The sequence below is a fragment of the Plasmodium knowlesi genome (assembly GCF_000006355.2).
Source record: "Plasmodium knowlesi strain H genome assembly, chromosome: 13".
NCBI classification, from domain to species: Eukaryota; Apicomplexa; class Aconoidasida; order Haemosporida; family Plasmodiidae; genus Plasmodium; species Plasmodium knowlesi.
The window spans coordinates 571,498-586,029 of record NC_011914.2 but is presented as its reverse complement, the minus strand read 5'-3'; the positions used below and the strand labels follow the sequence as shown (position 1 = coordinate 586,029).

At 34.4% G+C, this 14,532-nt stretch overlaps 1 protein-coding gene across 1 annotated transcript; it reads left to right on the top strand.

Moving 5' to 3' along the window:
- Positions 1-295: 295 nt before the first annotated feature.
- On the top strand, positions 296-13,562 carry PKNH_1312500 (SICAvar, type I; the record flags this gene model as incomplete). The annotated part of the gene is made up of 12 exons (XM_039113511.1): positions 296-364; positions 525-1,356; positions 1,664-1,770; positions 2,363-3,028; positions 4,509-5,156; positions 5,407-6,066; positions 6,323-6,970; positions 8,100-8,762; positions 9,226-9,906; positions 11,385-12,074; positions 12,205-12,867; positions 13,134-13,562. 12 exons carry the CDS (start codon positions 296-298, stop codon positions 13,560-13,562), a joined length of 6,756 nt encoding a protein of 2,251 aa, XP_038969890.1.
- Between the last annotated feature and the right edge of the window lie 970 nt (positions 13,563-14,532).

Sequence of the window (14,532 nt, the reverse complement as noted above, 5' to 3'; positions counted from 1 at the left end):
GAACGGAAAAAAATAAAGGTAGTAGAAGAAGAAAAGGAACGAAATAGAACGAATAGAAAAGAACCAATAGAGAAGAAAAGAACGAATTAAAGAAGGAACAAAATAAAGGAAAGAAGAAAAGAAGAAAAGAAAAGGAAGAAACACATACACACAGACAGACAGACGGAGAAAGGAGATATATAATATATCACATTTTAAAGAAAACACAAAAAAAGAAAAATTAAAAAATTAAAAAATTTTGAAGATTATAAACATACATACATATGTATATATATACTAGGAACAAATCATAAACATGGCTGGGAAATTCGCAGGAGTATTGGCAGAATGGTACAAGAGTACGGGGAAAAATGGCGATGCCTATGTAAGTAATTATAATTTCTTTTCCAAAATGGAAAAATTAAATATTTCGATATATATATATGTATATATATGTAGATGTGTATATATATATATGTACGTATAGATGTATATATATATATTTTTCTTTCTTTTTTTTTTTTTTTTTTTCTTTCTGTGTGCAGGTGAAATTGGAGAAAGAAATGAAGGATACGTTTGAAGAATTGGGTAATTACTTGAAAGGGGCGAGCGATCCAACAGGAGTGGCAGCCGCATGTTCGAGGGTACCCGAAAGGTACTGGGTCTATACAGGAAGGAGCCAGGACAAATTACTTTGCAAGGCTCTACTGAGAGTAGTATATTGGATGAATGGATTAGATGAGTGGGCCCGCAGCAGGAGTGATGGGGCAAATGAAAAGGAACTAAAGGAATATTTAAGGTGTATAATAGGACACGCAGCTATGATAAGACTTCTAAGTAATAAATGTCAAGTGGTGGATATTGTACAAGCAGTTCAGAAGGCTCAGGCAAATGTAGCAGGGATCATTGATAAAGAAAATCTTAATAAAAAGTGCGGATGGGTTACATTAGAACATATGAAATTCAGTTCAAAATTTTTGGGCAAAACCTTGGTAGAATGGGTAAACGAACAAAACAGGGCACAGGGATGGTCAAGTACGTACATTAATTGGACAATGTGCCCGAAGAAGGGGACATGGGATCATGGAAAAATAGAGGAAGAAAAAGATAAAAGTAAGGGAATTCTGGATTTGGTAAAGGAGAAGAAGGCCAGGGAATTACACGAAAAAGTTTATCAGCAGGGGAGTTCAACGTCGCCTGGAAGTCCAGCGTCTGCCGTTGATCCGACGTCCCCTGTTGGTCCGACGTCTCCCCACGGAAGTCCAACTGCATCGGAAGACATATTAGAACAATTCCTGCAGAACGCAGAATCGTGTAAAGCAGAAGAAAAAGATAACATGCAGAACTGTCTAAGGAAAAAACTGGACTTAACAATAGGTAAGGGATAAACATCATGGGGGGAAACATCATGGGGGGAACATCATGGGGGGAACATCATGGGAGGAAACATCATGGGGGGAAACATCATGGGGGGGAACATCATGGTGACAGGGGGGTAGGGTAGGGTAGGGAATTAGAGGAGTAGGGGGAACAACATGAGGGGTTAGGGGAGTAGGGGAAATGGGGGTAGTGGCGGTGGTGGTGGTGATCCACCACCACCGTCCCCCCAATCCTATTTGGGCATGACACTTGTTACACATATATATAAAATTCCTCTGAAATCACAAATTTTCTCCACTCTCAGGTAAACCATGTGGTGACAGCAGTAGTAATTTCTGTAGTCGTGTGGATTGCATATTGAAGAAGAAGAAGGAAATGAATGACAGTTCTACAGGGAAGACGGTAACAGAGGTAAGAGGGGGCGATATACTATTACACACACATGTACATATACAATTACACACATATACATATGTATATACATATATATATACATGTACATATACATATACACATATAAATATATGTATATACATATACATGTACATATATATACATATACCTATACATACGTACATATATATATATATATATATATATATATATATATATATACGTATATACATACATATATACATATACATACATACATATATACATATATGCATATACATACATACATACATACATACATACATACATACATACGTACATACATACATACATACATACATACATACATACATACATACATACATACATACATACATACATACATACATACATACATACATACATACATACATACATACATACGTACATACATACATACATACATACATACATACATACATACATACATACATACATACATACATACATACATACATACATACATACATACATGCATACATACATACATACATACATCTATATGCATATACATATACATGTAGATATGTGTATACATATATATATATATATATATATATTTTACTTGTAGAATAAAGTGCGGGAGGAAATAAAAACGGAAGTCACCTCATTCGACAGCGCCCTGTCTAACAATGCGGCAAGGGACAACGATATAGAGCAGTATTGCAAGGACGTCCCATGTACCAACGGTGAAGAGGATTGTGTGAGCAAGGAAACATGCAAAATTATTGTTAAAGCATTGAGGGACATACATCAAATCAAAAAAGAGGGATCCGATTCTGATGGGAAGAAAGAGATTAATAGAATATTTAAATCTACCATTCACTGTATGGCGCTTAATGCCTTTATACACAAATTAAAAGATCAGGCGGACAAAGGTGGTTATGTTTGTGCCGTCGAAGACGGCATAGAGAAGGCATTTGGTGCAGCAGAGAAGGAGAGGGACACTTGGTGTAATAAGAATGGTAAAGGGGATGGGAATGAGAAGGGTTCATGTGAGGAATGTGGAAAGGATAATCAGTGTTTCAGTACTGACGTGGGGGGAATGAAGCCATGGACCGAAGTAATGAAGAACTTAAACAACGACACCACCCCCAGCATACAACCAACATTAGAAGAATTACATAATCAAGCCACTTTATGTGATCGTCTACATTGTGCTATAGACCAATGGAAAATAGCAAAAGGAATAACAACAGCAACAGCAGCAGGACCAGCACAAACACAGATCAACGACGTAAGGAAACAAATGTACTTGTGTACACAGACATGTACATGTCCATCTACATAGACATATATACATAGACATATACACATATACATAGACATATGCACATATACATATACATATATACATACATATATATACATATATGTGTATATATATACATATATACATAGACATATACACATATACATAGACATATGCACATATACATATACATATATACATACATATATATACATATATGTGTATATATATACATATATACATAGACATGTACATCCATATACATATATACATATATATATACATATATACATATACATGTATATATATATATATATATACATATAAACATATAGACAGATGTACAGATGTACAGATGTACAAATATATACATATGTACGTATGTACATATGTATGTGGACATATATGTACACACATATGTGTATACATATATATACTTACATATACACATGCATACGTATGTATATATATACATAGGCATGTACATATATACATGCAAATAGACATATGCACATATACATATATACATACATATATACACACATATATGTGTATGTGTATACATCTACATATATACGTATGTATGTGTAAATAGACATGTACATATATACATGTACATAGGCATGTACATACATAAACATGCATAGACATATACATATATACACATGCATACGTATGTACATATACATACACATATACATATATGTACATATACATACATATACATATATACATATATACATATATATAAATATACATACATATATACACGTAAATAGACATGTAAATAGACATGTACATATATATACCTACATGCATACGTATGTACATATATACATATACATCCATGTACATATATATACATATACATCCATGTACATATATACATATACATATATGTACACCCATGTATATGTATATACATAGACATGTATATATGTACATCCATGTACATATATACACATGGATATGTATGTACGTATGTATATATATATACATATACATGTACAGATGTATACGTACATGTATACATACGCATATACATTCATATGTACGCATACATATCCGTACATGTGTACATGTATGTACATATGCACATATGTATACACACATACCTATATACATACAGGCATATACATACATGTATAATCACATACATATGTATACACATATGTATAATCACATACACATGTAAACGCATATATGTATAATCACATACATGCACATATAGACATATACATATACTTACACATACGTAGATACATATGTACATATATATATGGACATATGTACACCCATATACACTTACATATATACATATGTACTTATATACATATACATATATGTGTATGTATATACGTACACATAAGTATGTATACACATACGTATATGTATATATGCATATGCATGAATGCATATGCATATATATATATATATATATATATATATAATACCACTTATGTAGAATGATTTTTGGGACAAGGATGTTAAGAAATTGTGGGAAGAACTAGCAGGGAAAATGAAGGACAGTAATGGCAAAGACGCAAGCGGAAATGGACAGTGTGATTCATTTACAACGGACGCTGAAAAGGCGGCATGCAATTATTTGCATGCCGGCTTCACCGAGCTGTACAAGGATCTGTCTTCGTCGAAAGACGACGACAACATCTTAAAGAACAACCCATCGTTTAGACAAACGATGGGTTGTTTTTTACTTCACGCTTATGCAAAACACATGAAAGAAAAAGCAATTTGTAATATTGAAAAGGGGATAGAAAAAGCATTTGATTCATGGCAGAACCCGGGAAGCAAAACTGGAACTTCTTGCAATGGTGCTCCTGGCATTGGCAAGGGACCTTGTGTCCCTTGCCAATGGAATGAAAAAGACAAATTGGACAGTTGCCTTCAGAAAATTACCATAAATAGTAGTACAACTGGCTCTGAGGAGACTGCAAAGAAGAAAGTGGAAAAAATTATCGAGGAAGACACCACCAACATAAAGGATATGCTATCTAACATAAATAAAAGGGATAAATTATGTGAGCATATGAAATGTATAGCAACCCACTTAAATTCCACAAACGGACAACCAAAATCATCGGGTACAACTGCGGTAAGTAGAGTACATCTGCTGTAAGTAGAATTGGGGGGAAAACAACTGTACATATTTACATACATATACATAGATTTATAGATATATATATATATATATATATGTATCTATATATATATATACACATACATCCATGTATATAAGGTACGCATATATGTATACATACATATGTATATATGCATATGCATTTATGCATATGCATATATATATATATATATATATATATATATAAATCTACCACCTTATACAGGACAACTTCTGGAAGGATGATGTTAAGAACTTATGGAAAGAACTGGCAGGAGCAATGGCAGGGAAAGGAAGTGGCGACGGAAATGGAAATGGATGTAATAAAGTGAAGGACGGAAATAATCCTGATAGGGATGCAATTCATTCTGAAAAGACGGCATGCAATTATTTGCATGCCGGCTTCAAGAAATTAAAGGAACTTTCCAGGTCCATAAGGAATGACGGCACTAACTACGCAACCCTGAAGAAAGACCCATCGTTTGTCCAAACGGTGGGTTGTTTCTTACTTCATTCTTATGCAAAACATATGCAAAAGGAGTCAACTTGTGTTATTGATGCTGGTATAGAAAGAGCTTTTAGTTTGTGGCAGGACCCAAGTAAGAAAGCATCTTCCATTTGCAATGGCAGTGGCACGGAACCTTGTGTTCCGTGCAAATGGAATGAAAGCGACTATGACACTTGCCAAATTAAAACAAATGGAGGCACTGGCACCACAGAACAAACGGCAGTAAAGCCCGAAGTGGAAGGAATTGTCAAGGTGGAGGACTCAAACACTAACTCCATCATAAAGAACATAAATGAAATGAAGACTTTATGTGATGGTTTACAATGTATAGCATCCCACTTAAATCCCTCAAACGGAAAACAACCGAGTACAACTGCGGTAAGTAGAATTGGGGGGGAAGAAGGTGTATAGGTGTATACGCATATACTATATATGGACATATGTATGTATACACATAGACGTATATATATGTACATATACATATACGTGTATATATGTATAAATATGTATATATGTAAGTACATGCATACATACATATATGTGTATATGTATGTACTTACATATACATGTATACATGTATATGTATATGCCTTTATGCATATATATATGTATATTATACCACCCCCTTATACAGGAAGAATTTTGGAAGGTAAAGACGGGCGAGGTCCATAAGTTGTGGACAGAACTGTCCACAGCAATGAAGGCAAATGAGAAGGACGAAGTTCAATGTAATACAGTGGACAATGGCACCGCAAGTGCTCCTGGAAGAACATCCACCAATCCTGAAAGGAAGGCATGCAATTATTTGCATGCCGGATTAAACGAACTAAAAACTATTTCGACGTCCATAACGACTAACGGAACTTCCTACCCAATCTTATCCCAACATGCATCGTTTGGACAAACGATGGGTTGTTTATTTCTTAAAGAATATGCAAAAAAAATGCAAGAAAAATCGACTTGTGTTGTCGATTCTGGTTTAAGGAAAGCTTTTAAGTCATGGAATGAAAGTACTAATGGCAAATGCAGTAATGGTTCATGTGTTCCATGCAATTGGGACGAAACATTGGACAACTGCAATGTGACATTTGGCAATACCGCTGCCAAGGTTCAGGATGAAGTGGATCCAATACTCACGTCAAATGAGGAGAACATGAAGATCGTCACTGAAAACATAAATGAAATGATCACTTTATGCGATTACATTAAATGTGCCGCACCCAAATGGTTAAAAGAGCACAGTAACGGTGGCGGTGGTAGTGGTACTCCTACGAAGAATTTGGTAAGTTTTACCACTGACCGACCACTACAGGACTGAGGGGTGGGAAAAATAAAAAAAAAAAAAAAAAAAAAAAAATTCATATTCCGGGTTTAGGAATAAAGGTTGTAGGGGTGTTAGAAGTTAGATTCCGGATATAGGAATGACGTTGTAGGGGTGCTAGAATAAGGTGGTAAGGGTATTAGAATAAGGTCTTAGGGGTGTTAGAATAGGGTCTTAGGGGTGTCAGAATAGGGTCTTAGGGGTGCCGGAATAGGGTCTTAGGGGTGTCAGAATAACGTTTTGGGGGTGTCAGAATAGGGTCTTAGGGGTGTCAGAATAGGGTCTTCGCGATGTCAGAATAGGGTCTTAGGGGTGTCAGAATAGGGTCTTAGGGGTGTCGGAATAGGGTGGTACGTGTGTTTGAATAAGGTGGTAAGGGTGTTAGAATAAGGTAGTAGGGGTGTCAGAATAGGGTCTTGGGGGTGTCAAAATAGGGTCTTAGGGGTGTCAGAATAGGGTCTTAGGGGTATTAGAATAGGGTCTTAGGGGTGTTAGAATAAGGTTGTAGGGGTCTTAGAATAAGGTCTTAGGGGTATTAGAATAAGGTTTCAGGGTACAGGAGTAAGTTCGTAAGGGTGTTATTATAAGGTGGTAAGGGTGTTAGAATAAGGTGGTAAGGGTGTTGGAATAAGATGGTAAGGGTCTTAGAATAAGGTTCTAGGGTATAGGAGTAAAGGTTTTAAGGGTATAGGAATAAGGTTCCAGGGGTTAGGAGTAAGGTTTTGAGGGTATTAGAATAAGGTGGTAAGGGTGTTAGAATAAGGTTTCAGGGTTTAGGAATAAGGTTCAGGGGTTAGCTTTAGCTACTTTAGGGGGGGAGAAAGGAAAGACTCCTCGCCGACAGAGACCGGATACTACACACTAACTGCATACTACATACTAATCGGATGGCAGAAAACAGGATAGAAAAAGGAAAAGAAAAAAAAAAAAAAATGTATACTTATACATATACGCATGTATATGTATAAGTATATACATATACATATGTATATACTTATACATATGTATATGTATATATGCATATGCATTTATGCATATGCATATATATATATATATATATATATATATATATATATTACTACTTATACAGGGAAAATTTTGGGAGAAGAATGGCGAAGTAGAAGAACTATGGAACCAATTGGCACAAGCAATGAGGACAAATACTAAGAGCGAAAATAAATGTAATCAAATGGATAATGAAAACAGAGAGGCAACCAACCCCGAAAAGAAGGCATGCAATTATTTGCATGCCGGATTAACTGAACTGTACAAGAAGACGACGCCGTCGTCGACGACGTTGCCGTCAGGCAACGACGAGAAAATCCTGGATAAGAACCCACTGTTGAAACAAACAGTGGGTTGTTTATTACTTCACGCTTATGCAAAGAAAATGAAAAGCGGAGCTAAATGTTTAGTAGAATCAGGAATTAAGAAAGCTTTCGACACTGCTGGTAAAGGTCCAAATGGTAAATGCACGAACGATAGTTCGTGCATTGAATGTAAATGGGATGAGAACTATGACAACTGCACAATTACCTTAAATGGCTCCACCAATGAGACTCCAGATAAGAAATTAGAAAAAGTAAAATCCCAAATTGAAGACACCTTCACTACCACCACGAAGAACATAAACCTAACACCATCTTTATGTGACCAACTCAAATGTGCTGCCCCCCAATGGTTCCACAACCAAAACCAAAACAAACTAGCAGGCAATAGTGGTAGTGGTACTCCTACTCCTACGAAGAGTTGGGTAAGTACTACTATATATACATATATAAACATATATATATACATATATACATATATACATATATATATATATACATATACACATATATACATATTTATATATGTATATATATATATATAAACGTACATATACATACACATATATACATATGTACGTACGTACATGTATATGTATATGTATATGCATATAGATACATATGTATGTATACATATACATATATATATACATATACATACATATATGTCTATATACATGTACACATATACATATATACGTATATTTATATGTATATGCATATAGACACATATATATATACTCACATATACATATATACACATATACACATGTATAAGCATACATAAATACATATATACATATACATATGTATATATGCATATGCGTATGCATATGCATATATATATATATATATATATATATATAACTTCTTTTTTTTTTTTAACAGTGTGACTTCTGGGGGAAGGATGGCGTTAAATCAATATTGCAAAAGATGTTCAACGATATCGAGAAGAATGGAAAGGACCCGCCAGGGACAGGCATTATTGCCGCAACATGCCAAGGCTTTGGTGATGGTAATCCACAAAGTGTTGAAAGAAAAGCTTGTAATCATATCGCGGAGGGATTAAAATACATTAAAAACATTAAGCCCAATGGTACTGGTGTTGAAGACAAGCAACTGCTCGAACGAGCAGTTGCTTGCATTGCTCTTAACATGTACGCAGATAAGATAATTACCGAGTCGAAGGATAAATGTCCCATTGATAATGAAAGAATAAAAAAAATGTTTGATAATTGGAATTTATTCAATAATAATAATAAATCGTGTCCGACCTCTGGTGGTAATGATTGTTTTGTTTGTGATAGGGTAGATAACAAAGACTTTAAGGATTGCGAACTAAGTGTTTCCAACACTTTGGTTGATACAACAACACAACCAAAAGGAGATTGCAATACTAAGGCAACTGAAGTAAAGACTAAAATGGATGGTCTTCTCAACGACTCTAACATCAAAATGAAAACAACATTAAATGAAATAAATAAAATGAATCATGTCTGTACAAAAATGCAATGTGCAGTAAAACAATACCACAAAAGTAACAACAAAAGTGGAACACCACTATCTTGGGTAAGCATGGACAACTGCGTATATACATAAATACATATGTATACATATATACATACATATAAGTATATACATGTATATATATATATATATATGTATACATATGTATTTATGTATATATATATATGTATATATGTATGTATATATATGTATAAATGTACATATATAGTCGTATATATGTCCATATGTAAATATAAATGTATATGTATATATGCACATATATATGTATATGTATATATATATGTATATGTATATATATATATATGTATATGTATACATATATGTATATGTATATATATATATATGTATATATATATATATGTATAATGAAAATGGATGAAAAAAAGAAAGTGAAATAAGAAAACAAAATAGAGAAAGGAAATTCAGATTCCGCGTTTAGGAAGAAAGTTGTTGTGGTGTTGGAATGATGTTGTTTGGGGTGTTGGAATGATGTTGTTCGGGGGTGTTGGAATGATGTTGTTGGATTGTTGGAATGATGTTGTTGGGGTGTTGGTATGATGTTGTTGGGTTGTTGGAATGATGTTGTTGTGGTGTTGGAATGATGTTGTTGTGGTGTTGGAATGATGTTGTTGTGGTGTTCGAATGATGTTGTGGGGGTGTCCAAATAAGGTTGTCAGTGTGTTGGAATCAGGTTGTAGGGATGTCCAAATAAGGTTGTCAGTGTGTTGGAATCAGGTTGTAGGGATGTCCAAATGAGGTAGTCAGTGTGTTGGAATCAGGTTGTAGGGATGTCCAAATAAGGTTGTCAGTGTGTTGGAATCAGGTTGTAGGGATGTCCAAATAAGGTTGTCAGTGTGTTGGAATCAGGTTGTAGGGGTGTCCGTATAACGTTATTGGGGTGTCAGAATAAGGTTGTATTGGTGCTAGAATAAGGTGGTAGGGGTGTCTGAATAAGGTTGTAAGGGTTTAGGAGTAAAGGTTTTAAGGGTATAGGAATGAGGTTTCAGGGTATAAGAGTAAAGGTTTTAGGGGTATAGGAATAAGGTTTTAAGGGTATAAGAGTAAGGTTTTAGGGTTTAGGAGTAAGGTTCAGGGGTTAGCTTTAGTTACTTTAGGGGGGGAGAGGAAAAACTCCTCGAAGACCGGGACCGGATACTACACACCAACCTGATACTACATAACCTACCAGCAACCAACGTACTAACTTAACTAACGTACTAACACAACCAACACAACCACAACACAACCACAACACAACCACAACACAACCAACATACTAACACAACCAACATACTACAAACACAGAGAGAAAAAAAAGAAGGAAGAAAAAAAAAAAAAATTAACTGTTGCTTAAAAAGGAAGAATTATTAATACATCCATATATGTACATATGTATATGTATATATGTATATATATATATATGTATATATATATATGTATACACATATGTGTATACATATGTGTATACATATACATATATTTTTTTTTTTTTCTCTTCTCTTCTTTTGTTTTATGTTTAGGATGAAATAAGTGGTGTCGTTAACGATGAATTAAGGGACCTTCTGGAAAAAATTACGAATAAAGAGAAATGGGAAGAGGTTGCCCAACACTGCAATGGCGTCGGTTCGACAGGTGACAACGACGGAGAAAAAACTGCCAAGCAAAAAGCTTGTAAGCTTTTTGCTTCAGGTTTAAAACACATTTCTGATATTAAAGACAAAAGCCAAAACAACAACCAAGACCATGAAATACCACTTAAACAAACTATGATGTGCGCAGCACTTAATCTTTATGCTGATCAATTAATTTCAAAATCAGAAAAACAATGTCCTCTCGATGGAAATAAATTGGCGGACGCAATAAAATACGCTTTTAGTAAAAGTAAAGACATTATGGGGAAGGGAACACCTTCATGTTCAACTGTTAATGGTGTTAGTTCTTGTTTTGAATGCAAGAGGTACGATCAAAACGATTTTGCCAATTGCCAAATTGGCAACAATTCCACTGACAAAGTAGGGGAAAAAATGACCGAACTCCTCCTCAAAGAAGACAAAACCAACGCCAACACCACCACCCCTACCATGGACAAAACACTAGACAAAATAAACAGTAAGGACATTTTCTGTACTGAACTCCAATGTGCAATCAAACAACACTACGCAAAGAAGATCAAAAATGGACAGGCAGGTGGAACGACCACACCATATTGGGTAAGGGGCGATAGGCAACTACATATATACGTATACATAAATGTATATATGTATATGTATGTATATATATGTATATGTACATATATATTTTTTTCTTTCTTACTTTTTTTTTTTTTTGTTCTATGTTTAGGATGCCTTGGAGAAAGACATCAATAAGGAATTAGCGCATCTCCTAAAAAATATGACGGAGGGTCAGACTGAATCGGACGTTGTCGACCTCTGCAAAGACAACGACAAATGGGATAAACTTGGCCATAAAGAAAGGAAAACAAATAAAGCAGCTTGTTTACTTTTTGCTTCAGGATTAAAACACATTTATAACCAACATAAAGGCAGTGTTAAGGGCCCTGTTAAGGGCCCATCGTTTGAACAAACGATGGGTTGTTTATTTCTTAAAGAGTATGCAAAACAATTGAAAGAAATGGCAAATGAGAAGAAAAGAGGACATAGTTGGGTACATCCTCTTTGTGACATAGATAAGGGCATAAAACATGCTTTTAGCGAAAGTGAAAAAATTATGAAGAGTGTATTAGATGAATGTAGCAGTGGTCCTAATGGTATTTCTTGCTTTGTATGCACACAAAACAATGATTATAATAATTGCAAAATTGGCGATGACAATATAGGAAATAAAGCTAAAGATCTGTTCAAAGGCGAATCGGAACAAAACCAAATGCAACAAACCTTAGAGAATACAGTCTGTCCCATCCTTCTTACGGATCTCCTTACCCCTTTTCTTCCTTTGGCTCCTGTCTCTATTGGCCTTTCTGCTATGGCTTATTACCTTTGGAAGGTAAGATTAAAAAATTAATAAAAAAAAAAAGATAAAAAAAAAAAAAAAAAAATTTTAATGGACAAAATTAATTGTTAAAAGGAAAAAAAAAATTTTTTTAATGGTTAAAAGGAAAAAAAAAATTTTTTTAATGGTTAAAAGAAAAAAAAAATTTTTTAATGGTTAAAAGGAAAAAAAAAAAAATAAAATAAAATAAATGTGTAAAAAGAACATTTCACAATCATTAGGGAAAACATTCATTCTTTTTTTTTTTTTTTTTTTTGTAGTATTTTGGTCCTCTTGGTAAAGGAGGACCACGTTTCCGAAGATCTCCTACTGAAATTCCGGGTCCATCCGTACAAGAACAAGTCCTCGATCAAGTGGAAGAAGCTGGTCCACATGAATATCGATTGGTGAAGGAACGAAAACCTCGTTCTGCTCCAACGAGAACAAAACGTTCTGGTCCCGTGAATCGCCGCACGATTATTGAAATTCATTTTGAAGTGTTGGACGAATGTCAAAAAGGGGACACACAATTGAACCAGAAGGATTTTCTGGAACTTCTGGTTCAAGAGTTCATGGGAAGCGAATTTATGGAAGAAGAACAGGTTCTTAAGGAAGAGGTTCTTATGGAAGGGGTTCCTATGGAAAGTGTTCCAATGGAACTTGTTCCTACTGAAGAGGTTCCAAGTTTAGGTTCCGTGTTTATGGTTTAGGTTTAGGGGGTTAGTGTTCACAGTTTAGGGTTGACGGTTTAGGGTTGACGGTTCAGGGTTTAGGTTCTAGGGTTGACGGTTTAGATTTTATGGTTTTAGCGTTTAGGATTCAGGGTTCACAGTTTAGGGTTTATTTTTTAATGATGAAGGATATTGGTTTCACACCTTTTGTCCTTTTTTAATTATGTGATAAAAAGTCATAAAGAGTTTGAATATTCATGTTATTTCTTATTCTTTTTAAACTTCTTTTATTATTTTTTTTTTTTCCTTTTTATTAGTTCTTGAAAAAAAAAGAAGAAGAAAAAAAAAAGAAGATTCTTTCTTCCACATTTATTTCTTATTTTGTTTGCAACTTTTTTTTTTTTTTTTTTTTTTTGGGTGAAAGGACACCCTTCTGTTTATAGAAAAAACAAAAAAAAAAAAACATTCTTCTTTTTTTTTTTAGAGAACACACATTCTTTTTTTTTTTTTTTTTGCTTGCAAAAAATATTTTTTTTTCTTTTTTCTTTTTACGCTTGCGAAAAATATATTTTTTTCCTTTTTTCTTTTTGCGCTTGCGAAAAATATATTTTTTCTTCCTTTTTTTTTTTTTTTTTTTTTTTTGCGGAAACCAGGAAGATAAGCGCGCGCTCATATTGTGATGTGTCCTGGCCGCGAACACCAAAAAAAAAAAAGAAAAAAAAAAAAAAAAGGACGGTGGATGATGAAATATATTACAGTTGCAGGTCGCAAAATATAAAGGAAAAACAAAAGCATATCGGATACAAGGAAAAATTGTGTGTACATACGTGTTGGCACAAACAACCTTATAAAATCATACATGCATTTTACACAAAAAATTTATGCAGAATAACGGGAATATCCCGAAATGGCTGGGTTCAGCGTCCCGGGTTAAAAATAAATTTGGTTCCGGGTTAAGGGTAAGGTTGTTTCTGGGTATGGGAAAACGGTTTTCATGGTTATGTATTCC